Here is a 22,535-nt window from a genome sequence, read left to right as displayed (position 1 = left end):
AAAGTTCAAATGCCACCATTAGAAATAACTTGAGGTGTCTAGTTTTCAAACATATATGGTTTGATTGGGTAAAATGAATTGGCCGCCTTCAATTCCCAAGTAGGACATGGGGACAGGATGACCAGATTTGAAAAAACAGCTTTTGAAATAGCAAAATTAAAAAAAAAAAAAAGGCATTTCTAAACTCAGGACAAATAGCATCAATGTAGCAAGTTCATTAGCTTTTAATATGAGTAAACGTTTTTTCCAAATAAAAGTGAGAAAAAGGTGCTTTTTACAGTTTTCCAACATATTTTGTATTAGTGTGGGTATCTCGTGATCACCAAGCCAGCCCCGGTAGGCATAAATGTCTGTGCGTACCGCGTACATTGTGGAGGCTCCTTTTGTAATGTCAGGTACAATACTTACTTTTAAGCATTCAAGGCATTTTCTGGGGTGAATGTCAGTGCCCCCTCCAGATGCCCCAGTTATAATTGTTGGCCTATAACTCATAAAACCATCAACTTTGAGCTGAATTGGGTCCAATTCCTCTTGGCAGCCCCACCATGGATCTTTTCTCCAGTAACAAATGCACAGAATTGCCATTCTACCCGCAGCATATGGATCATTCCTATTTTCCTTAGAATATTGGGTTTATGCAATAAATAATAAATAAAATACCCTATTATTAACCACCACCGCTGTTTGACTTGTTTGTTTCTCCGTATTCACAAACAACAACAATACAGCAGTTAGACGTCCTCCAGTTACTCAATACACAGTAGCCACCCGGAACTAAGCAGCACATTTCGCGCGTTCAGCCGGATGACGTTCGATGCTGCACGCTGCCTAGCGCGGGAGAGCTGGTGGAAGTTGTTATAGTTTGCGGACGGTAACGAGCAACGGTGAGATCCGGGTTAGTGCCCGAGGGATCCCGGTTTGGCCATGAGACACTGAGCTGCGGAAAATGCTGCTCCCGTCCGATGTGGCCCGACTGGTGCTGGGTAAGTCATTTGCATATTATCGGGCAACGGGTTGTCACTATACTACTCTCACGCTTAAACATGTTTCTATAGGCCTGTCCGGTATGGCTTTTAACGCCACTGCCTAGTATTTAAGCCCTCTGTCCATGAAAAGGGTGATGACGTACATCCTATTACACTGCGCTGTCTGATATTTCGGGCACTCCTTCCATCTATTCTTGAAATAATAACAATGAGGTCATATGCTGTCTTGAGGGGCCACACTTAGGCACAGTATTATCGTATGGAGGGGTCATCTGAGTGATTAATCATGCCAAGTGACCAAATCCTGCTAATATCCAGACCTTTTAGTCTTTTGGGGATGTGGGTGCAGTGATGTAATATGCAGCTTTGCTGAGTAGGATGGTGCTGTCTGTTATTACCTCATTAGTATTTTATTTAAGTGCCAGCAGATTACATGCCGCTGTACAAATTACTTGGGGTAATACAAATATATATTAATATAACACTACCCTTGTAAATCAATAGACTGTTATAAGGTAGAGTTGAATTATTTTTCTGCTCTCATACTGGGAGTCAGGTCGCCTTTTTCCTCCCCATTTGAAGATGGCAGCTGATCAAAGCGGATGTTAGGACTGATTGAGGTTGTTGGGGCTTCTAATGTTTCTGTTCTCATATTTGCATTTTATATCGATCTTTGGGTTCTTTTGTGGCTCCAACAAACGTCCTAAATGAATCTAGAATTTGAGAACGACCCCCGAGAATTTTATAACTCTACCTGTCCAGCCCGGCTGTAAATAAAGTGAAAAATGAAATCAAATCGTTTACAATCAGAAAATGTTTAGTAAACATGGCAGGTGTAAGAAACGGCAATGCAAACATCAAGAGCGTTCTTTACGATGGCTCTGAAACATTTAAAGTACAAGAACACGGTGTAAATCTGACGGCAGAAAAGAACCATTCGGCCTGTCTAGTCGGCCCATTTTTCCTGATGTAAAGACTCAGACCGTAATCAGTCCTTCGTCTTGTCTTACATTCAGAATAGCTTTACACCTGCCCCGTGCATGTTTAAATTCCATCATTGTGTTAGCCTCTACCACTTCTGATGGGAGGCCGTTCCATTCATCTACCACCCTCTCAGTAAAGCAAAACTTTTTTACATTACATCTAAACCTCCGACCCTCTAGCTGTGGATTATGGCCTCTTGTTCTAACGTCTCTCCTCCTTTGAAAAAACTTAATTCTCGTGCTTTAAATCACTTTACGTGTTTAAATGTTCCGTCCCTTCTCCCCTTTCCTGATAAGTTTCACCCTGCAAACGATATGATTTTTTTAGTCCCCCTCGGAACTCTCTCCGATATGTCTAACCGCGTTTTATTTTGATTTCAGGCTATCTGCAGCAAGAGAAGCTTACATCTACCTGCCAGTCGTTTATCACAGAGAGCCCGGATCTAAAGGAATATGCAGAACATTTCTCGGAGGAGGGGTTGGTCCCTGGCTGTGTTCTGGTACGACCACCTCATTCATAAATCATAAATCCTGGTGACGCCTCACACTTCCCTTAAACATAGTTTCTTGGAGCGTGTGGTTTTTGGACATAGGCTGAACAATATAGTACGTTTTTGTTTATTAGCACCTTCTGTATAGCTTTATTTTTTTCCGAGATAACATAGTATGTCAACGTTGTCTCCCGCACTTTTTCTTCTGCGTTGTATTAGAACATGTCATTCTAAACAATGCAATATCATATTTTTGTACATGTGTAGCTATTTAATTATATCTGCTTGTCTGTCCCTAAGCGCTCCCTTTGAACAGAATAGTAGCTTTGTTTTTTCCATATTCCGTCACCTATGAAACACTAAATAGTTTAATGTACTTCTTGGTTACTAATATTACTGGTATGATATTTTAATATGGTTTAAATTCAAGGGACAGTTTTGTGCCCCACCAAAAGCAAATGCGTATTATTGTGCTCTACAAGTACCTAAATATGCATTTTTTTTCACAAGACAAGGAGCTGTGACCATGAGAAAACAGACGAAATGCATAGAGTAGATTCTGTTGAATGCCTTTATGAATTTTAAAAGTACAAACCAATTGTTGGGTAATGCTCTGCTATCACTTGTATATCATGGCTGGAGTCTATGGTTTGTTTGTATCAGTTTATTCTTATTATATAAACGTATCTTCTTTTTCCAGTCACTCTTTGGCAAAAACCTGACGACCATCCTAAACGAGTATGTTGCTATAAAAGCCAGAGGTAAGTTACTTTGAAAACAGTTGTAAATGTGTGGCTATACCCCTTGCTTGTTCGGTATTGTTTATGATTTGTATATTCAGCTGTTAACCAGCATACAGAGTGTAGAGTGGCAAATACAGTTTATAAAATACAGTGGCAGTTTTTCTAGGTACGGTTGCATGTCTTTGGGTTGGGTTTTTTGTTTTTTTGTTTTTTTTTTTTAAGGAACTACGGCAGGTAGGTCATCCGAAACATCGTGGAGAAGTAACCGTAGATCTTAGGTGGCCTCAGTTGCTTTTCTCTCTTCATGTAATCCTGACAGTAGATCAGGGCTCATGTGGGCCATACCATCGTTTCCAGCGCTCCTTTTTTATGCTGAAGATAGTTCATGATCATCAATTTAATACGTAGGTTGAAACACAATCATTAACTGAAACAGAAATAGCTGCGTGGGAGGAATAAAACTGGCTGAGGAACAGCCAACCTCACTAACAAGTCATACACCATGTCAAGACTGAGAACAGCTACAAGACACAAGGTCTCTCACAGGCAGACATTTCAAGGCAGACAGGGCTTTCCAGATGTTCTCTCCAAGCTCTTTCAAACAAGCACAAAGAAATGGGCAGTGTTGAGGACTGTAGACGCAGTAGTTCTGCCTCCACAATTTCTTCCTTGTTCCTCTGACCAAAAAATAGTTTGTCAGATTTCTTTTTTTTTTTTTGCTAACTTAACCAGAGTAGAAGTTCAGTTCTATTCCGTATAATGTAACATAGCAAATAATTGAAATTCTAAGCCTCTGTATACTTTTTTTTTTTTTTGGTATAGAAAATAAAGATGCTTTTCCGCTCATGATGTCTTCCCTGTGGAAAAAGCTTGACCACACACTCTCTCAGATCAGGTATGGGTGACATTTAGTATGTTCCATGTGTAGAAGACCATATTGACAAAGGTTGCACTACTTAATAATAATACCGTATTTGCTCGATTATAAGACGACCCTGATTATAAGGCGACCCCCCCCCAAATCTGAATATTAATTTAGGAAAAAAAGAAAAAGCCTGAATATAAGAAGACCCTATAGGAAAAAAGTTTTACCAGTAAATATTAATTCATTTAAACTATTTTTTTTAATAAAAGCTATGATTGAGAAAAATATTTTGGTTTTATTTCCTTCTATTTTCCAACCTGCCCCCCAGTTATGCACATATGCCCCAGAAATACCCCCTATATGCCACTGTGCCCCATTATATGCCTTTTAACTCTAAATGCCACTGTGCATGTGCATTCAGGAGGCAGAGTGGCGTATAGAGGGTTAAAAGGGCATTTCTGGAGGCAGAGTGGCATTAAGGGGGTTAAAAGACATTTCACAGAGCACTCTGCCTCCAGAAATGCCTTATGCCCCCCCGTTTAACACTCCCCCCCCCCCCCCCCCCAAACTTACCGGTGCTTCTGACTTCCCTGTCATGCGTCCATCGCGCAGACCTTCCCCGACTGTCAGAGATCAGAGCACCGGTGCGGGGAACTCTGATCTCTGACAGTCGGAAGGTCTGCGCGATGGACGCAGACAACCCCCGCTGCTAGCCACGCCTCCTTCCGGCTGCAGCGGAAGTTGTCTACGCGAATTGCGTAGACATCTACACGCTGCCCCAGCTACACACCGGGGACTCAGAAGTACCGGTAAGTGGGGCGGGGGGGGTTCAGCAGGATCCAGGTCCCCTGCAGCTGCGGGGGATCTGGATCTTAGTCGTCTCATAGTCAGACCTATTTGAGGTCTGATTATAAGACGACCCGGATTATAAGACGAGGGGTATTTTTCAGAGCATTTGCTCTGGAAAAAACCTCGTCTTTATAATGGAGCAAATACGGGGGTGTGAATGGCATATACCTCATTTCAACAGTATTATATCTGCTATTTTGGCTACTTGCAATGTTTTGATGATACTATATTTGGAGCTTTTGTATTGTGTTAATTAGAATGAAACCCAGTAAATATATTCTCTGTATCCAATGCTTTAACCCTTTAATGCCCAATGACGTGCCTGGCACCTTATTTCATTAAACAAGCTTAGAAAGTGATCTACGTCTCGATGTCGAGGCATTCAGCAACAGTGAGATCGGGGTCAGGGGCCGTGTCAGGTCCGACATACACTTTATGGCATAATGTTTTAATTCTTCCTTTCATTGTCGTAGTTCGTAAGGGTATTTTTCAATGTAAACTACTCGGCTTTCTAGTCTGCTTGTAGCAGCATCCATCTGTTTGTCAGGATTTTAATCTTTACGCTTCTTCCAACTCTTAGCTGATGTTAATTACCATGTCGTCACATATCATCAATATGATCTGCAGTGTCCTCTTTCATTAAAATCTGTTATTTTATGCCATATTCTGACATTGTAATTTTAGGTTAAGGTCACTTTGGGTCAACATTTATGCTTTTGTGCAGATAATCCTTTTTATTGTTTTTTTTTTAATTTATTTATCAGGAGCATGCAGGAATCTGTAGCCTTTCAAACTCATCAAAGAAGTAAGTAAATACGCCACTTAATCCTTAGTCAAATCTGTAACTTTCCCAATTTTGTGGTTTTAGTTGTTGATTAAACAGATTTGACAAAAAGCTGTTTAAAGTTTTGTGAAATGCATTTAGTTATGTCACGTACTGCAGATATACAAATTGTGCCATCATCTGTAACAAAGCCTAGACTGCTTAGTTTTAATTCTTATCTCTGGTTTGGAGAAAAAAAACTGCATGAAGTGATGACTGGTGATCTTGGTAGAGTGTATATAAGATTAATTCACTTTGCTTATATTCCCGTACATGATTTTAAACTTCCATTTTTTATTTTCATGCAGGTCGCACTAGGAATGGGATTGAAGACATTAGGCGTCAGAGAATGTTATTGTCACCTTCAACTCCCACTTTGCCAAGGCAGCAGACTTCTACCCCTATAGCAGCGACACAAGTCGTCCTGCGACCTGCTTCCGGTCAAAATGCCTCACAAGCCAGTCCATCGTTTGGTGGCCAGTCCACAATTCAAGGCCGGAACTCCCCTCTTGTTGTAAGCAGTAAGTATAACAGTCTGCCAGCGAGATTCCTTTTGATTAGTTGTTTGGGAGGTTTTGGTTCAGTAACAGCAGGTAGTTATGCTATTGTCCATATGCTCATTGGCTCCATAATTAAACTGTCTGAAAGCCTCCATAAAGGCGGCCTTCTCTGTGTTGCAGATTATACCCCCTCCTTAACGATGCATTGACATGAAAGTCTTCCTGCTGTAGATTACGTTCCTAGTGATGTCGGCCATGACAGGGAGGGAGTTGGTTTTATACACCAGTTACTGTCCAAAATAGGATTTTCCTTCTTGCACTGTATCCATAGCAATTCTGTGGGATGTACTGTATTTCCCCAAGTATAGGACGCTCCCTTGTATAAGACGCACTCCTATTTTTGGGGCCAAAATTAAAAAAAAAAAAATTGTACATAAAGTTATTGTACTTAGGCTGCCTGTGCATGATATGAGTGTGATTGATGTTGGCTGCTAGCAACTGTTGGCAATCACACTCCTATCATGCTCAGGCATTAACGACGCATTGACATGAAGGTCTTCCTGCTGTAGATTACGTTCCTAGTGATGTCGGCCATGACAGGAAGGGAGTTGGTTTTATACACCAGTTACTGTCCAAAATAGGATTTTCCTTCTTGCACTGTATCCATAGCAATTCTGTGGCATGTATTCGCTAATCCCTAAGCGTATATATGAAAAGGGGCCATTCAATAAGCAACTCCCAGCTTCCCAGAGTTCCTTATTTCTCATCATAGACCAAACTTAGAGGTTGAATTAGTAGGGGACTAGAGGTGCGAGCATTTCCCTAACCCTACTGAGCCCTGGAGGTACATGTGTCTAGGTGTTTGGGTAAAATAGCAGGGCCCGCCTCACCTGTTGTTTCTGTTAGTCAAATTGTTAAGTTATATACTACATGTTATGTCCTGTCTACCCATTATACAGCGCTACTGAATTTGATGGCGCTATATAAAACAATAAATAATAATAATTTTACTTGACTAGCTCTTCTTTGTTTCCGATTCCACCGCAGTGTAATCGTTTTTTTGTTACACAAGTTACTTGTTCCACTATTGAGAATTGCTGCATTTTATTTAAGAAAAAGTTAGGAAATTTGTTTTGCTAGTTTAAGAGTCAGGCTGAAGTTGCACGTCTAATACCTATAATACATTATTCCTGCCATTTCGTGTCTTAAAACAGCTTTGCATAAATACAGTGTCTCCACCAATCATTTTTTTAAAAAATTGTGTGTTTTTGGCCCAGATGCTGAGACGTTACAAATTATTTCTGTGGCGCCATTTGATAGAAAACAATCTTCTGCAGTGTCTTCTCCATTGAGGAGGAAAAAGTAAGTAGCAGGGAAAACTCAAAAGGCTTTGGGAGTCCTTCAGTGTATAAAACTATTGCATCTCTTATGTTCAGGGCTGCAAGTTTAGGATCACGTTTCTAAAATGTGTTTTATTTTTGCAGCAATATAAGTAGCACAAAAATAGACAGTACCCGGGTCCTTGGATTTGTCCGACCCTGCCAAAAGATTAGTTTTCCAGAAAATGTAGGTAAAAATGTAAAGAGAATAATAGCAGAGATTGGAACCTGTGGCTAGGTTAGTTGACTGTACTCTGTATAGGTGCTTTAGTGCAGGGCTCGACATGGCGACAGAGAATTTTTTCCTGGCGCCTAGGTGTTTGTAAGCCTGTTACATTCACAAAAAATTACCCCCGCGTCACCACACGGGGGCGCTGCTGCTACTGTCTGCTCAGGAGTCTGGGCAGACAGCACAGCCACTCCCACGGAGTGATCCTGTAGGCTGAAAACGCGGTTGCAGGAAAACCAGCAATCGTGTTTTCAGCTGCCACAGGCTGACGCCTAGATTCACAACAAATTTGTCAAGCCCTGCATTAGTGTATGTGTTTAGAGTATCACAAGTAGAAAGAAACCTAAAAATTGTTGTCTGAGGGGCCGCTGTATTCTCTTGCATGCTTGTTCTTGGGTACTGTGTGAAACCTCCGCGTTTTCTCGCAGCGAAACCCGGAAGAGACGTGGGGCCGTACCAAGCTCCAGCACAGCCGTCATGGAAGGAGATACTGGAGAAGACAGTGACGCAGTCCAAGAATTAATTAACGATAATTTCCCTGTGAGTAGATTAAGTATGGTTCTTTTTACTATGGAAGAACGGTGTGACCTCATTTTAGGTCCTTTCGAGACTAAATAATAGCTTGATATAGTCCTATTATTTCAATAAAACTTGTTTTTTTTGTAATTTATTTTAATAACTATGAAACGTGGGAATGTTTCCAAGGTTTAGAAACTGATGCTGATACCATTCTGGAAAATGTGCTCTACAAAGTTAACATCGGAACCACTACTGTTCTGCAAAGTGCTTCTTATGTATGCAGTGCTAATAAATTGTGCTGTAGTTGACCTGCATACAGTATATTTTAACCGAAAAATCACTGTTGGATGAGCGATGGAGTTGGCTCACAAAAGCCCCCTGATTGAGATCCATTCTATTTGGCATTTGAAGGAAGGATCACAGTTTTCCGGGCATAAGCAGGGGTACACATTGTAAGGCAGGGCCCTAGTGCATAGTATCACATTGTAATGTGTATTTTGTGTTAGCAACTGGTCATCGAAAATGCAAGGGAGAAGATTTTAAGCAGTAAGTCTCTACAGGAGAAGTTGGCGGAGAACATTAACAAATTCCTTGGAAGGTAAGTGCATTCTGCTTGGCAAATTCTAGTTCACCATTTGTGCCGTGCAATGTCACATGGTTGTCTGTAAAACATTATTGTTTTGAGTAATAATTGAGGATAGTAATGAAAAACAGCCAATTAACTTTCTTTGTGGATATTACTAGGCGTCATGGATTCTGTCATATTTAGCTAGTTATATTTTGCGATTTTTGGCTTTTTTTAACAAAAAGTTTATATTTATATTTTTAATTGCTGTCTGCATGCTGTAATTAGGACAATTCCAGTTTGTCCAAGTGCTTGAGAAATGTGCAGCATTATTGTTATTTTTATTATACATAATGGGAAAATATAACTTTCTCTCGTAGCTTTTCAACAAAATTCTTCATCGATTTCCCTTATTTTAGTGACTCTGCTGCTCAGAATCCCAAGGCACCTGAAGGCAGCGCTGCAGAGCCAGATGCTTCTATCGATGAAATCCTTGGACTTCAGGTAGTGATGTTAGTGGGCTTTACTGCAAGGCTTTTTTGTGTAAATGGAAGTTGTAGTGCTTTATGTGCCATTTAATGAGTTTTGCATATTTTGTTGGACAGTATTAAGTTAATTTTATGAGAATGATTTTCTGTGGCATCTGATTTATTCGAGTTTATGTAAAGTTGCATTCTGCTTTGTTCGTCAGGGAGGAGAGATACACATGTCAGAGGAAGCTATTCATGACATCCTGGTGCAAACAGAGCTGGATCCAGATTTCCAAGAGCTCTATGACTTGTTTGCCTGTAAGTATTAATTAGCTGTTGAATAAAGGATCTATATTGCAATCATATAAATGTTGTTTCTGAAATAGATATTTCCATTTACTGAATTTATCTTTTTTTATTATTATTATTATTATTTCCTCTGCTGTGTGTAAAATGAGACAATGCAGTTAAACGATCTGGAATCAGCTGAAGTGTACCTGTCACCTACTACGGGTTATCTCTTTGCATGAGTAGAATAGCCTTTTAGTAGCTATGTTGGATGTAAAAAAATTGTCGGGCTCTAAGCAGACATGCGATAGGCAATGATAAATAAGCATTGAGATCTAACCTGCAGATATAAAAAAGGAAAGATTTGATTGATCAAGTGGGTCTTATTTGTCATTAGATTCTGCATTTCTATGTTATGCAACCTTTAACACAGTTTATCCAACTATGTATAGCATGGCGTTTTTGTCTTAAATTCTCTCAGTATCCTATACAGTGGCCACTTTATTGGTCACCATGAGCATGCTAAACCTGTGGCCAGTTGCTATTCCCAGTTTTGGCTGGTTGAGCCAAAGATGTTCTCGGCCGTCCTATACTGATAAGGATTGAAACGGTTGTATGCAGGTGCAAGTCTTATGTCCGTGCATTTCCACTCCTATAATGTGCTTAAAGTCTGATTGGCCTGGAGTGATCCTCAAGTGACACTGCAATAACTGTTGCTTATAAAGTGTAGACATTTTCAGGAATCTTTAAAAAAAAAATAAAAAAAAAAAAATGTTTTATATATAATATAAAATAAAGATTTGGGGTTTTCACACGTGATGTCTGTAAACTAGCTTGACCTGCTTTCTTCTTACATGGAACAAAGATCACTAGGGGGCGCTTGTGTATACCGGTCAAACCATAAAAACAGAAAGAAACAATAATAGTGTAATATTGTGCGCAGATGGTGACACTGTGTGTCAATGCTATGCACTCACAATGTATATGTGTATTCAAGCTTCGTAACCATCAAATCCTCCGGGTGGACGTTTAGCAGGTATATGTAAGGAAGCAGAAAGACCTGCTAAACGTCCACCCGGAGGATTTGATGGTTACGAAGCTTGAATACACATATACATTGTGAGTGCATAGCATTGACACACAGTGTCACCATCTGCGCACAATATTACACTATTATTGTTTCTTTCTGTTTTTATGGTTTGACCGGTATACACAAGCGCCCCCTAGTGATCTTTGTTCTAATTTCCCAACACCCGGAGAGTGTTGTTTACGGGTTGCAGCTGGGTATCCGGTCCAGCGACACAAAGGAAAGTATATTGACCACTTTTCTCTATATACCTTCTTTCACACTGGTTTGCATCACTTTCTTCTTACATGGAACTGTAAATGAGTTGGTGGAATTGTACTAGTACAGGTGTTATACATTTTAATACTGCATGAAGAATAGGGGATAGTGTTGACAATTTATTTCATGTTCATTTGTTGGTCTAATTTTCTAAAACAAGGCGTATCCAAGAGTATCAAAAATGCACCTCGTGACTCTTCTGCACAAAATGAAGGAACCAGGAGCGGTAATTCAGCTGTGGAGGACAGTAATCTCGATACTGTGGAAAGCTCCTTCGATACGGATGATGGTGAGTGATATGTGTTCAGTAACATCTGAGTACAGTGGTACCCACCTTGCATAGATTTGTAGGGTTATTTGGGAGGTGTACGTTTTGGGGAGGTTTGACATATGGCCAGTCTGCCCCGTGTCCTATTTGTGACATCTTGGAACCCAGCACCCAATTCAGTGTACTCAAACCATGCATTTTTTTTTTTTACTATACACCCAAGGGTATTTCAAGTGCTAGTATTTTCACTCTTTCAATGCCAGAATTTATGTGGAGTTACAGTGCTAATGTAATATTTTTTTTCATGTGTGTTTCGATTTTTTTTTTAAATTTTATTTTTTTTACCCGAGCTGTCAGAGTGCAGAAGGAGCAGCCGCTGCTATAATATGTAAAGTAAATGAGTTGTTTGAATAAAAGTGTCTTCCGCTTTTCATAAAAGTAAACTGTGTAATATGCTGGTACTGGTTCATCCACTGCAACGAGAATTTATAAAGTGCGCAATTCTTTTGAGGATGGATTTTTTATGTTAACTTTGGAACTTAATTTGTTGTTGTTGCCAAATGTTCCCACTGCTGCAGGCAATCTGGCTGCTCCCAGAGAAATACACCAAGATTTCTAACGTACAAGGAAACTCAAAAACCCTAGATATCCTCTCAGTTTCTTATTTTTATATCGGCCATATAAATTGTTGGGTTACAAAAGATGTGCTAAAAGGCTAGAATTCTGTAGAACTGGGTTAGTCCGGCAAACAGTATCACTGTGTATTAATCTGATATGTATAATATATGTAGATACATATATGTATGTGGGTACAGAACTGTGCAAAAGGTTTAGGCAGGTGTGAAAGGGGTCTTTAAAGCATGATGTTTTAACAACTTCTTTGATTTCCTATGGCAATAGGTTCTACATCACATACCAGTAATCCAGATGATGCCCATTCAAAGCAGGAGATCTCAGAGAAAGAATCCTCAAGCAAAATGATTACTGACCATGTAACATCCTCTTCCGCAAATGACCGGCAGGAATGTGGGAATGGCCGATTTACCTTGTCTGAGTCAAGTCAGATAGTGAGGCAGTCAAGCATCAATTCTGTTGCTAGCCTTGAAAGTGCAGAAAGCGATACGTTAAAAACAACGAATCAAGAATCACAGGAACACGTGACAGTTACGGATATCCCAGACTCATCGGATGTTGAAATGAAGAACGTATCGCAAACAGAAGAAACAGATGTCGCTACCTGCCCATCGGTGAAGGAGACTTTGCCGTTCAACACTGGGGCTGAAGATTGTCAAGATCGAACACAGGAGCATTTAGCCCATGGTAAAGAAGCTCAAGAAACTAATAATCTACCCATAGCAACACATGTGGATAGCCAGGAGGAGAAAAATCACAATAACATAGCTACAGAACCATCTACAACTATATCTCCAAAAGCTAGTTTGTCGATCCCTGCTAAAACCACAGAAAATAAAAGCCCTCGCCGAGAGGAGGACAAGGAAAAGACCATAACACTCTTCTTTGTGGAGGAACCCAGTGCTGTTGCCACTGACAAACCGGTGCACTTAGACCACTCTAGCGCGTTGATCTCCGAGGAACCAACGGGACAACAGAAATCGGGAAGCACAGATGACGCACAACAGCAAAATCTGGTGCCTGTTACCCAGTTAGCAGCTCCAGTTGTGCAGCTTCCCACTTCAATGCCTTCATCTGGGAGCCTTCCCCTGAGCCCCCCTGGCATGGTTGTAGAGTTGGCACCCAACAGCAGCAGTCAAACCGCTACAGATCCAGCGCATGTTGTTACCCTGAATGTCATAGCGGAGGATCTAACCAGGGATGCAGAATTACACAATGCCATTTCAACTATCACTGGTGAGAACTTTCCAGCTATTGTAATGTCGCCGATAACCAATCCTAAAGCTAGTAGCAGTATAGGGTACACGCAGGAAAGCTCAGCTCAAGCAACCGCGGGCCTTTCTGTGTCAGTTGACCCAATTCCTGCTGCAAGTCAGTTCACGTATCCGTCTATTAATGCAGGGAACATCCAAGCTGAAGAATGTTCCGTTTTCTCGGTTGCCGGATCTTCTAACCCATCCAGCAGCGGTGGACTCGTACAGATAATGCCAGTCAGCAGCTCTTCTGTCGGACATTCCAATAATAGTGTGTTTATTAGTACTTGTGCAATGCGAACCAATACGACAAAATTGTCCAACGTAATGTTGTTGCCTAGTACCTCTGCTGCTGCGATCCAGACGCCTCCCAGGCAAAACAGCGTGTATACTATGGGACAGAACATCTCTCCCAAACTTCCACAAGGTCAGTCAGTCTGTTCGGTTTGATTTTTTTAATAATGTAGTAGACAATATGAAGGCTCTGCTGTTCCTACTTTGCTTCGTAGTGATCTTTATTGGTTTATACGTTTTGGAAATGGAATGCCTTGCTTTTTGCGATCCGTTCAGAGACATACCGTATTTACGCGACTATAAGACTGTTTTTTTCAGAGCAAATGCTCTGAAAAATACCCCTCGTCTTATAATCGGGGTCGTCTCATAATCAGACCTCAAATAGGTCTGACTATGAGACTAAGATCCAGATCCCCCACAACGCTGCAGGGGACCTGGATCCTCCTGTCTGAACACCCCCCCCCCCCCCCCCAAACTTACCGGTGCTTCTGAGGGGAACTCTGATCTCTGACAGCCGGGGAAGGTCTGCGCGATGGATACAGACAACCCCCGCTGCTAACCTCACCTCCTTCCGGCTGCAGCGGAAGTTGCCTACGTCTACATGCTGCCTGGACAACATACCGGGAGTCAGAAGCACCGGTAAGTTTTTTTTTTTTTTTTTTGTTTTTTTTTTTGGTTTTTTTTGGGGGGGGGGGTTGTTTTGTTTTTTTGTGGGGGGGGGTGTTAAATGGGGGGGCATAAGGCATTTCTGTAGGCAGAGTGCTCTGCCTCCAGAAATGCCTTTTAACCCTCTATACGCCACTCTGCCTCCTGAAATGCCTTATACCTCCCTATATGCCACTCTGCCCCATAATATGCCTTTTAACCCCCTAAATGCCAGAGGGGTATTAGGCATTTCTGGAGGCAGAGTGGCACATAGGGGGTCAAAAGGCATATCATGGGGCACAGTGGCATATAGGGGGTTTAAGGCATTTCTGGGGCAGAGTGACAAGCCTGGGGGAAGATGTGCATAACTGGGGGCAGGTTGGAAAATAAAAGGAATTAAAAACAAAATATTTTTCTTAATCATAGCTTTTATTAAAAATAGTTTACATGAATTAACATTTACTGGTAAAACTTTTTTCCTATAGGGTCATCTTATTTTCAGGCTTTTTCTTTTTTTTTCTAAATTAATATTCAGATTTTGGGGGGTCGTCTTATAATTGAGTGAAAACGGTAACAATAAATCAAGAATTCTGCAGCGATGTACAACGGTTAAACAGGACACGACAAGCTGGGCATAACAACTATTTAGGGATTTTGGTCCTTTTTATTTTAAATGTGTTAATTTCACCCACGTCGGAGGATCCATATTAACCTTTCTGTTCTTGTTTGGATTATTATTACCGAGAACAACCATAACTGGCCAACACTGTTAAGGGGTGACCATGCTTGTGTGTAGGATCAAAACTGGTGACCAACTATGGCGGCCATCATGGAAAGCTAAACTTCTAGCTGTAGCTGCACAATCCTAGTATGGTATATGAAGTATGGAGAGGAGGAGGCTGAATATTGGCCCCAACGGGCGAAGCTGAACTAATTGACTATGTTGACAATTATAAGAGTGTGCAAAACAAGAAATAGAAAATTAATGTAAATAGACATTAAAATTAGTAGTCAGGTTTAATTAAACAATTTTTACATACTGTTTTTTTCCCACTTCTCTCTCCGTTCTGGTAAATTATATTTTAAAAAGAAAAAACCTTTCCTTTTTTTAGGCTCTACAATCATCCTTGCCTCTCAAGTCCACCCTGTGTTGCAGGGGGTCGTCGGCATGTTTCCCGTTTCGGTTGTTGGACAAAGTGGGAATAGCTTTGCTGCATCGCCTCATCAGGTAACCCCGTTAATTATCATATATGTCAATATTATAATGTGTCTGAACATGACTGCAAAGAGATGAACTATATTTGCGCTCTTATTTTTCCATTATTTATCACGTTTTCCTGCGTAACGCTCTGCTTGTTGGCTTGATACCAATTCAGTCACGTGTCACATTGTCTCGCTCCGTCTTCTCAGCCTTACCTTTATTTGGATAGATAGTTTCAATAATTCATTTCTGTTGGCTGGATTGTTTCTCGTACTTTCCTAAGATCTTTAGAAATGATTGTACTAGGTTTATTAAGTTATTCATTTGTTGCACCTCTATTAATGTATAATGTCCAAGCCCTTAGATTTTTGCGGCCTTATTTTTGTCATTTACTGGCACAGTTTAACGTAAAATAGCAAACTCAAGAAACCCTTTTTGTGTGAACTCTCAGCCTTGCAAGTTGAACCCAAGTTGGTTTGGTTTGGAGCTCTTCTCACAAATTGGGCCACGACTACTAAACCGGCAGCAGGAATGTCTGCTTAAGATCTAAGGGGGGGGGGGTCATGTAGCCAAGCAAGGTTTGATTTCCGGATACCAGAAAAATTGGGGCTTCCCTGTCCATTTAAGTATAGTTAAATGGTGATATTTATCATATGTCATATTTCAGTATATTCTGGCAGAAGGTGAGGGGAATGAAATGTTGTGAACCCTGGATTGTTCCTCTAAATATGTGGCTTCAGAATGCATTTAGGGGGGATCACAGAAAAAGGAGGTGAATGGGTATTAAAGTCTATATATGTAGGTTTTCCCATACATGTGTATTTATAATATATAAAGCACTGCATTACTGTCATTAGAACGCTCCAGAATGTAGTCTTGGCTAATTAAAGCTGTCCGTTCCAATGGCCATCGACAAAAACTGACTTTCCTGTTAACCTTTCTTTATTTTCCAGGTCTTGCATGTTCCTATTTCTGGGGGCATAGTCCCCAAGCTGCCTTTACCACCAAACTCCCAGAAACCTAAAGCAAAGAGAAGCGCAGGTATGACCCGGGAAATGTTCTGTAACGAGTGACTGCTGGCTGGGGATAGGTATCAAAAAATAGTCTATTGTTACCTTTAAGCAAAATCTGAAAAAGTGTAAATAATTATACAAGATTTTGGGACCTAGAGTTTATTACTGCTAAATATCCAGAAATAAGGAATACTTAAACGGCGGCCTCTTTTTGTTATACTTATCCTTCCAAGTAAAACGATTGTACCATCAAAATATTGTATTTGTTTTGACTCTGGACCATTTTTGAGGCGTACTTGTAAATTTTATATGTGTGTATGTGTATATATATATGTATGTATGTATGTGTATATATATATATATATATATATATATATATATATATATATATATATAATTTTTTTTTTTTTTTAGGCAAACCTGTGACTGCAGCTGATTCTTCAAATTGTATTCCAAGCTCTCAACAGAGGTCAGTTATTTGACTTAATTTCTTAACCCTTTGTACATGAGTGTTGACAGACAGGGCAAAAAGGTGCACTCGCCTCACTAGAATTTAGACTGCAGCAGCGCTGCCATTTCAGTTTCTCTTACAGTCATGGGGTAAAGTGAGGTGTTAGAGTTTTAAACATCAATAATGCCTGTTGTTGTCAGTAGTCTGTGAAGCAAATCAGTGATTCATGTCTTTTGCCGAGAAAAGTACCTTGTGTAATATACCTGCAACTGCTGACGGATAGCCACCATCACTGGGGGTGCTGCACATGCAAGTACAACACTTAATGCTCCCAATACATTCTCCTATTAAACCCTTGTCGAACCATTTAAACATGCCGAGTACCATCAGGACTAAAGGGTCCAGACAAGCATATCTGTAAAGTCCTGGGGATTGCTAAATTCAAGTTTAGGTGAGAATAAAGGAAAACCGTGAAAGTGTGAGAATGTAAATACTTGATCACTTTCATTCTGGCATTTTTTGCCATTTAAATATTTTATGTTGCATTTTTTGCATCTATTTTTTTTTTTGTAACGTGTCTCTGTTGCAGAGTGGACAACCCAGAAAGAAAAATGACTACTGAAATACAGAACCAGTCTGAGGAAAGCTTGCCAGTGGATACCACCAGTAAAGGAGCGGAAAGCCATAGACGGGTCCTGCGCTTTGATACTTCAAGAAAGACTCTTAAACCCGATTCTCCATCGACAAGCAAATCTTCACCAAATAAAGACAAGAGCGACGTTACCTATGTAGGCTCGTCAGCAGGAGTTAGTACTTTACCTAAAGTAACGCTGCCAAAAGACAATAAAACATCAGAAAAGAATGTACCTGCGACAGAGACGGCCGTCAAGATGGATACAGTTGTTGCTGCTCAGGTTTTGGCTTCAGCATCTTCAAAAGGTCAAACTGCAGAAAAAAGAGCCGGAGCTGGAACAACGTCTGATGTTCCACCTGAGGTTGCAGCCAACAAAGAAAACGTTTTGCAGGTGGATTCCGAAAAACAAGAGCTCAAGGTTGCCTCTACCAACGAATATTCCGAAACAAACATGCAGCCAGGGCAAGATGCATCCAAGAAGAAGATGCGTGTCCCAAATATTCTGAGGCGGACACCACAAAAGATACTACCAGAAAGAGGTGCTTTAACAGGTAGTTTAACCAAGCAGGCCAGTGACCTATTACATGAAATGCAGTTCCACAGTCCATCCGCAAAGCAGTCCTGTGGAGGGGAGTTGCCTATACCACGTACTCCTGGATCTGGGATGGATGAAAGATCATTAGATGACCACTCGGTTAACATTAAGACTCCAACCTGCAAACGTTCTGGTGAGGATGGAGGCACGCCAAAGCCAATGCTGCCTCCTGCAACTCCTGATTTACCTACGTGCAGCCCTGCCAGTGAAGCTGGTAGTGAGAATAGTGTCAGCATGGCAGCCCACACACTGATGATATTATCACGGGCCAATATGGCCAAGAGTAGTGGGAACACTCCACTGAAGGACAATACGCAGCAATGCAAATCATCCAAAAACTCCTCAAAAAAGAGAAAGCTTGATGACCCTGCTGAACCTGATAGACATTCACCCATAAAAGAGATTCACAGCACCACATCCACAGTGAAAAAGAAAAAAGTGAAGGTGAGCTTGGCAGTAGTCATTGTGTTACTTTTTAAGTAGATCTGTTGTGAATGATTAATGGTTCCTTAAATTCTGTAAATTGTGTGTGTATATATATTTATTGTATATGACTCTATATAGAGTTGTTTCTCTCAGCCCTGCCATGAACCACACCACCCACATGCTTTCTGGTAGGGCTATGAAATCTCTGATTGTGGTTCACATAAACTTCAAAGTTGGTGAACACGCTCTAAAAGTGATCATCAGGAATGGGCTTTGAAATTGGGTAGGAAAAGGGAACAGGGTTTCATAAAGTTGATGTTTAAAAAAAGGGTACATCTGTTCGCCTCTACTGCCACATCACCTGCTTTTTATGTAAAAATCAACTCAGGTTAAAGCTTACAATATAACTTTTTTTTTGGGAAGTGAGGTGACATCGGGTTGTAGGGTGCAATCGAATAACTGGGACTCTTGGAATGTGTTTTGAGACTGGGTTTGAAAAGCAGCACAGAAAGCGAAGTCGTAATTCATTTTTTCCCTTTTAACTACAGAAACACAGGAAGAAGTTATTTGATACTTTCCCTGCTGGAATGGATGTGGACAAATTTTTAATGTCTCTTCACTATGATGAGTAGAGCGAAGCCATAAAAATGAAGAAACGGGCAGTGTGGTGCATGTTCTGTACAGAAAAAGTTCATGCTGTGGGGTATTTGTACAGAAGGCTCCCAATGGTTTGTAATATATGTTTGGGCACTTATTATTGTTATTATGTTGCTGAACTAGATTCAGAGATGAGTTGTAAATATTGGATCTTTCTGGATGTGAAGTATATAAGATGCTGTTGTATATAACCTTGTTGAAGGAGTTTGGATAGCCCAGCAGTTATGTTTTGGTAAGATCTTTTTATATTAAAAGAAACATTCTACATATTTATCATTATGTTGGATTTATTTGATTTAATACAGAATAAATATTTGTGCCTCTTGTTTAGGCGTGTTAACCCCTTAATAAGGAAGGCTATGCTACATCTTTTTAACCTCGCTTTAAAAACTCAAAAAGTGTTTGCCTTGGCAAAATATGTACAGTTGTTATGATAAACATGCTGGTGGTGAAGTTGAGCTAAGAGTTTAACCCCTTAACGACCTTTGCCGGTTCAGGACCGTCACGGAAAAAACGGTCACTTAACGACCTTTGACGGTCCTGAACCGTCAAAAAATTAAATACGCTTAAACGGCGTTGCTGTAATGCCTCGACGTCGAGGCATTCAGTAACGCCGAGATCGGCATCAGGGGCCATGTCTGGCCCCTCCCCGGGGCGTCAACATCCGCGATGCATTGTATGGCGGTGGACGCCCGTTTTAAAAGAGTTTAGGAGGCGATCAACGATCACCTCCTAAACTTCAATGGTGTCGCTGGAATGCCTCGATCAGGAGGCATTCAGCGACACCAAACACTTACCCCAGGACGGGCTGTGACCTTTTCAAAGAAAAGTCATAAAAGGTGGGGGGGGGGGGGTTCAAATTTTCACCATGTTTTATTTTATTTTTTTATAGTAAATAAGGTGATATGATCAAAACATATGGTATCTGAAGAAAGCCCATCTTGCCCTGAAAAAAACAATAGATAGCATGTGTGGGTACACTAAATGGGTGAGGAGAAAATTACAGCTGAACACAAGCACCGCAAAAGTGTTAAAACAGCCTCGGTCCCACAGGGTACAAAAAGAAAAAATGAGTCCGGTCCTTAAGGGGTTAAATAACAGGGTACTTGCCCCTTACCAGGAGCCCCGTACAGGTTTACAGCTGGAAACCTGTATATAATAGTGTTCAAACTCAAGGAAATGTATGAAAAATACTATGTATATTGTTATAGAATGGGGGTGTTGCTGAGCTTGTCTCCTGGTTTGGCAGCCACATGCAGTAATGGTTAAGCCTGTGCTTCGATTGTGTCTCTGAAATGCCTCTAGGGAGGCATTCAGTGACACCGAACACCCACCCCAGGGTGCGCTGTGATTTTGCCAAAAAAAATAAAAATAAATATATATATATATATATATATATATACACAATCTCTAAATCAGCGCACACACATCAAATAGGTTATAAACTCTCATGACTGTAATTAAAACTACTTAAAAACACCTTTCTAAGATGACAAAATTAGAGTTTTAGTCACATTATATGGCCATATTATGCTAAGCCCACCACTACTCCAATGTAGGTGGGTCCTAACCTAAATACTGTTGCTTATATGGAGCTAAATCTTTGCAAGTACATTGCTTACCAGGAGCCAAAAGGCCTTCCTAAATACAGACACTCCTGCAATTTATAGGTTTCCAAGGACCTCACAAATGGAGCACCTGTGGTGTGCGCTGATTTAGAGATTGTGTATGATTTTGGTCTTCAGCAGCACCCCCTTATAAGTAATGCTAGTTCAGGTGAGTGCTTCCTTTTTGTATTTGTTTATATATATACCGTATTTGCTCGATTATAAGACGACCCCGATTATAAGACGACCCCCCAAAATCAAAATATTAATTTAGGAAAAAAACAAAAAGCCTGAATATAAGACGACCCTATAGGAAAAAAAGTTTTACCAGTAAATATTAATTCATGTAAATATATTTTTTAAATTTCCTTTTATTTGCCAACCTGCCCCCCCCCAGTTATGCCACTCTGCCCCCAGAAATGCTTTATACCCCCCCTATTTGCCACTCTGCCCCATGATATGCCTTATACCCCTATATGCCACTCTGGCATATAGGGGGTTAAAAGGCATATCATGGGGCTGAGTGGCATATAGGGGGTTAAAATGCATTTCTGGAGGTATATATGCATATCATGGGGCTGAGTGGCATATAGGGGGTTAAAATGCATTTCTGGAGGTCCAGAAATGCATTTTAACCCCCTATATGCCACTCAGCCCCATGATATGCCTTTTAACCCAGCATGTACTGGCTGCCTTGGCTTGATAGGAGTGTGATTGCTGCTAACAGCAATCACACTCCTATCAAGCCAAGGCAGCCAGTACATGCTGGAACCTGGGGATGATAGTAGTGGGATTACAGCCTCCCTATGCCATGCTACAACCCCCACCCCCCTTACACATCCATGCTATCACACACAAACACACATTCACAAACATTTAAATACTCATTCATTCCATTAATCACACATACTTCACACATTAATCACACATACTTACCCCAAAACCCTCCCCCACCCCCTTACCTGAACTGCAGATCTCTCACTCGAAGACTTCTGCAGGGGACCGGCTGTACCAGCAACTTCTCTGGCCCCGCCCCCAGAGGAGGGAGGGGGAGAAAGAGTTCTGTGAGGAAGCTACAAGCTTCCTGTCCTCCTGCTTCTAACGGAAGAGACGCTGCTCGCGACCCGTAAGCAGCATGGCCCCAGCCATTTTTTTGGGGTCTGATTAGAAGACGACCCCGATTATAAGACGAGGGGTATTTTTCAGAGCATTTGCTCTGGAAAAAACCTCGTCTTATAATCGAGCAAATACGGTATATATATATATATATATATATATATATACACGTTTATTTTTATGAGGAAGTCTTAAAATTAGCGCTATAAACAATTCTCGCATGGAAAGAGTTAAAATACTGGCCTATTAAATGCCCATCTGTTGTCTACTTACAAAAATTTAGGATTTGATGGGGTAAATAGAATTGGCCAGGTATAACAATGTCCCAATTAACAGATGGGGCAGGATGACCATATGTAAAATTTCCAATTTGAAAAATGCATAAATCCCAAATGTGGCTTTTAGCCCCCAAATAACAAAACAAACCCATGCATGAACTGTACTCAGGAGATGTTGTTGCTGAACAGATATTGGGGTGTTGTGTGACAGTGGCATATACCAGGAGCTGTAAATTCATACCTAAAGTACGTGTGTGGGGAAAAATACACATCAAAAAATACTACTGCAAACTTTGACAAAGGCTGGTGGTAGAATTAGTGCATGCAAAGAGTTAAAATACCAGCATTTGAAATACCTTGGGGTGTCTAGTCTTCAAAAATATATGGTTTTATTGGGCACACTGAATTGGTCAGGCTCAAAGATGTACC

General features: G+C 40.7%; 1 protein-coding gene across 1 annotated transcript; it reads left to right on the top strand.

The window, feature by feature from the left end:
- The first annotated feature begins 946 nt into the window (after positions 1 to 946).
- LOC149288921 (protein NPAT-like) lies at positions 947 to 19,080 on the top strand. The gene is made up of 17 exons (XM_089491183.1): positions 947 to 983; positions 2,351 to 2,469; positions 3,161 to 3,221; positions 4,026 to 4,098; positions 5,682 to 5,722; positions 6,049 to 6,261; positions 7,518 to 7,602; positions 8,277 to 8,388; positions 8,874 to 8,965; positions 9,352 to 9,436; positions 9,624 to 9,720; positions 11,196 to 11,324; positions 12,204 to 13,616; positions 15,241 to 15,356; positions 16,283 to 16,398; positions 17,383 to 18,466; positions 18,997 to 19,080. Exons 1-17 carry the CDS (start codon positions 947 to 949, stop codon positions 19,078 to 19,080), a joined length of 3,957 nt encoding a protein of 1,318 aa, XP_089347309.1.
- The last annotated feature ends 3,455 nt before the right edge of the window (positions 19,081 to 22,535 follow it).

The sequence above is a fragment of the Sceloporus occidentalis genome, unplaced genomic scaffold (genome assembly GCF_023333645.1).
Source record: "Sceloporus occidentalis isolate IW3139 unplaced genomic scaffold, rSceOcc1.0.p SCAF_49, whole genome shotgun sequence".
Classification (NCBI taxonomy): Eukaryota; Metazoa; Chordata; class Lepidosauria; order Squamata; family Phrynosomatidae; genus Sceloporus; species Sceloporus occidentalis.
This window is presented reverse-complemented; position numbering and strand designations above follow the sequence as displayed.

Excerpts from the sequence above, each read along its gene's own strand:
- LOC149288921 (XM_089491183.1), top strand. The coding sequence starts at position 947 with ATGCTGCTCCCGTCCGATGTGGCCCGACTGGTGCTGG. Across the intron at positions 5,723-6,048 it reads CTTTCAAACTCATCAAAGAA|GTCGCACTAGGAATGGGATT; the intron begins GTAAGTAAATAC and ends ATTTTCATGCAG. Across the intron at positions 8,389-8,873 it reads TAATTAACGATAATTTCCCT|CAACTGGTCATCGAAAATGC; the intron begins GTGAGTAGATTA and ends ATTTTGTGTTAG.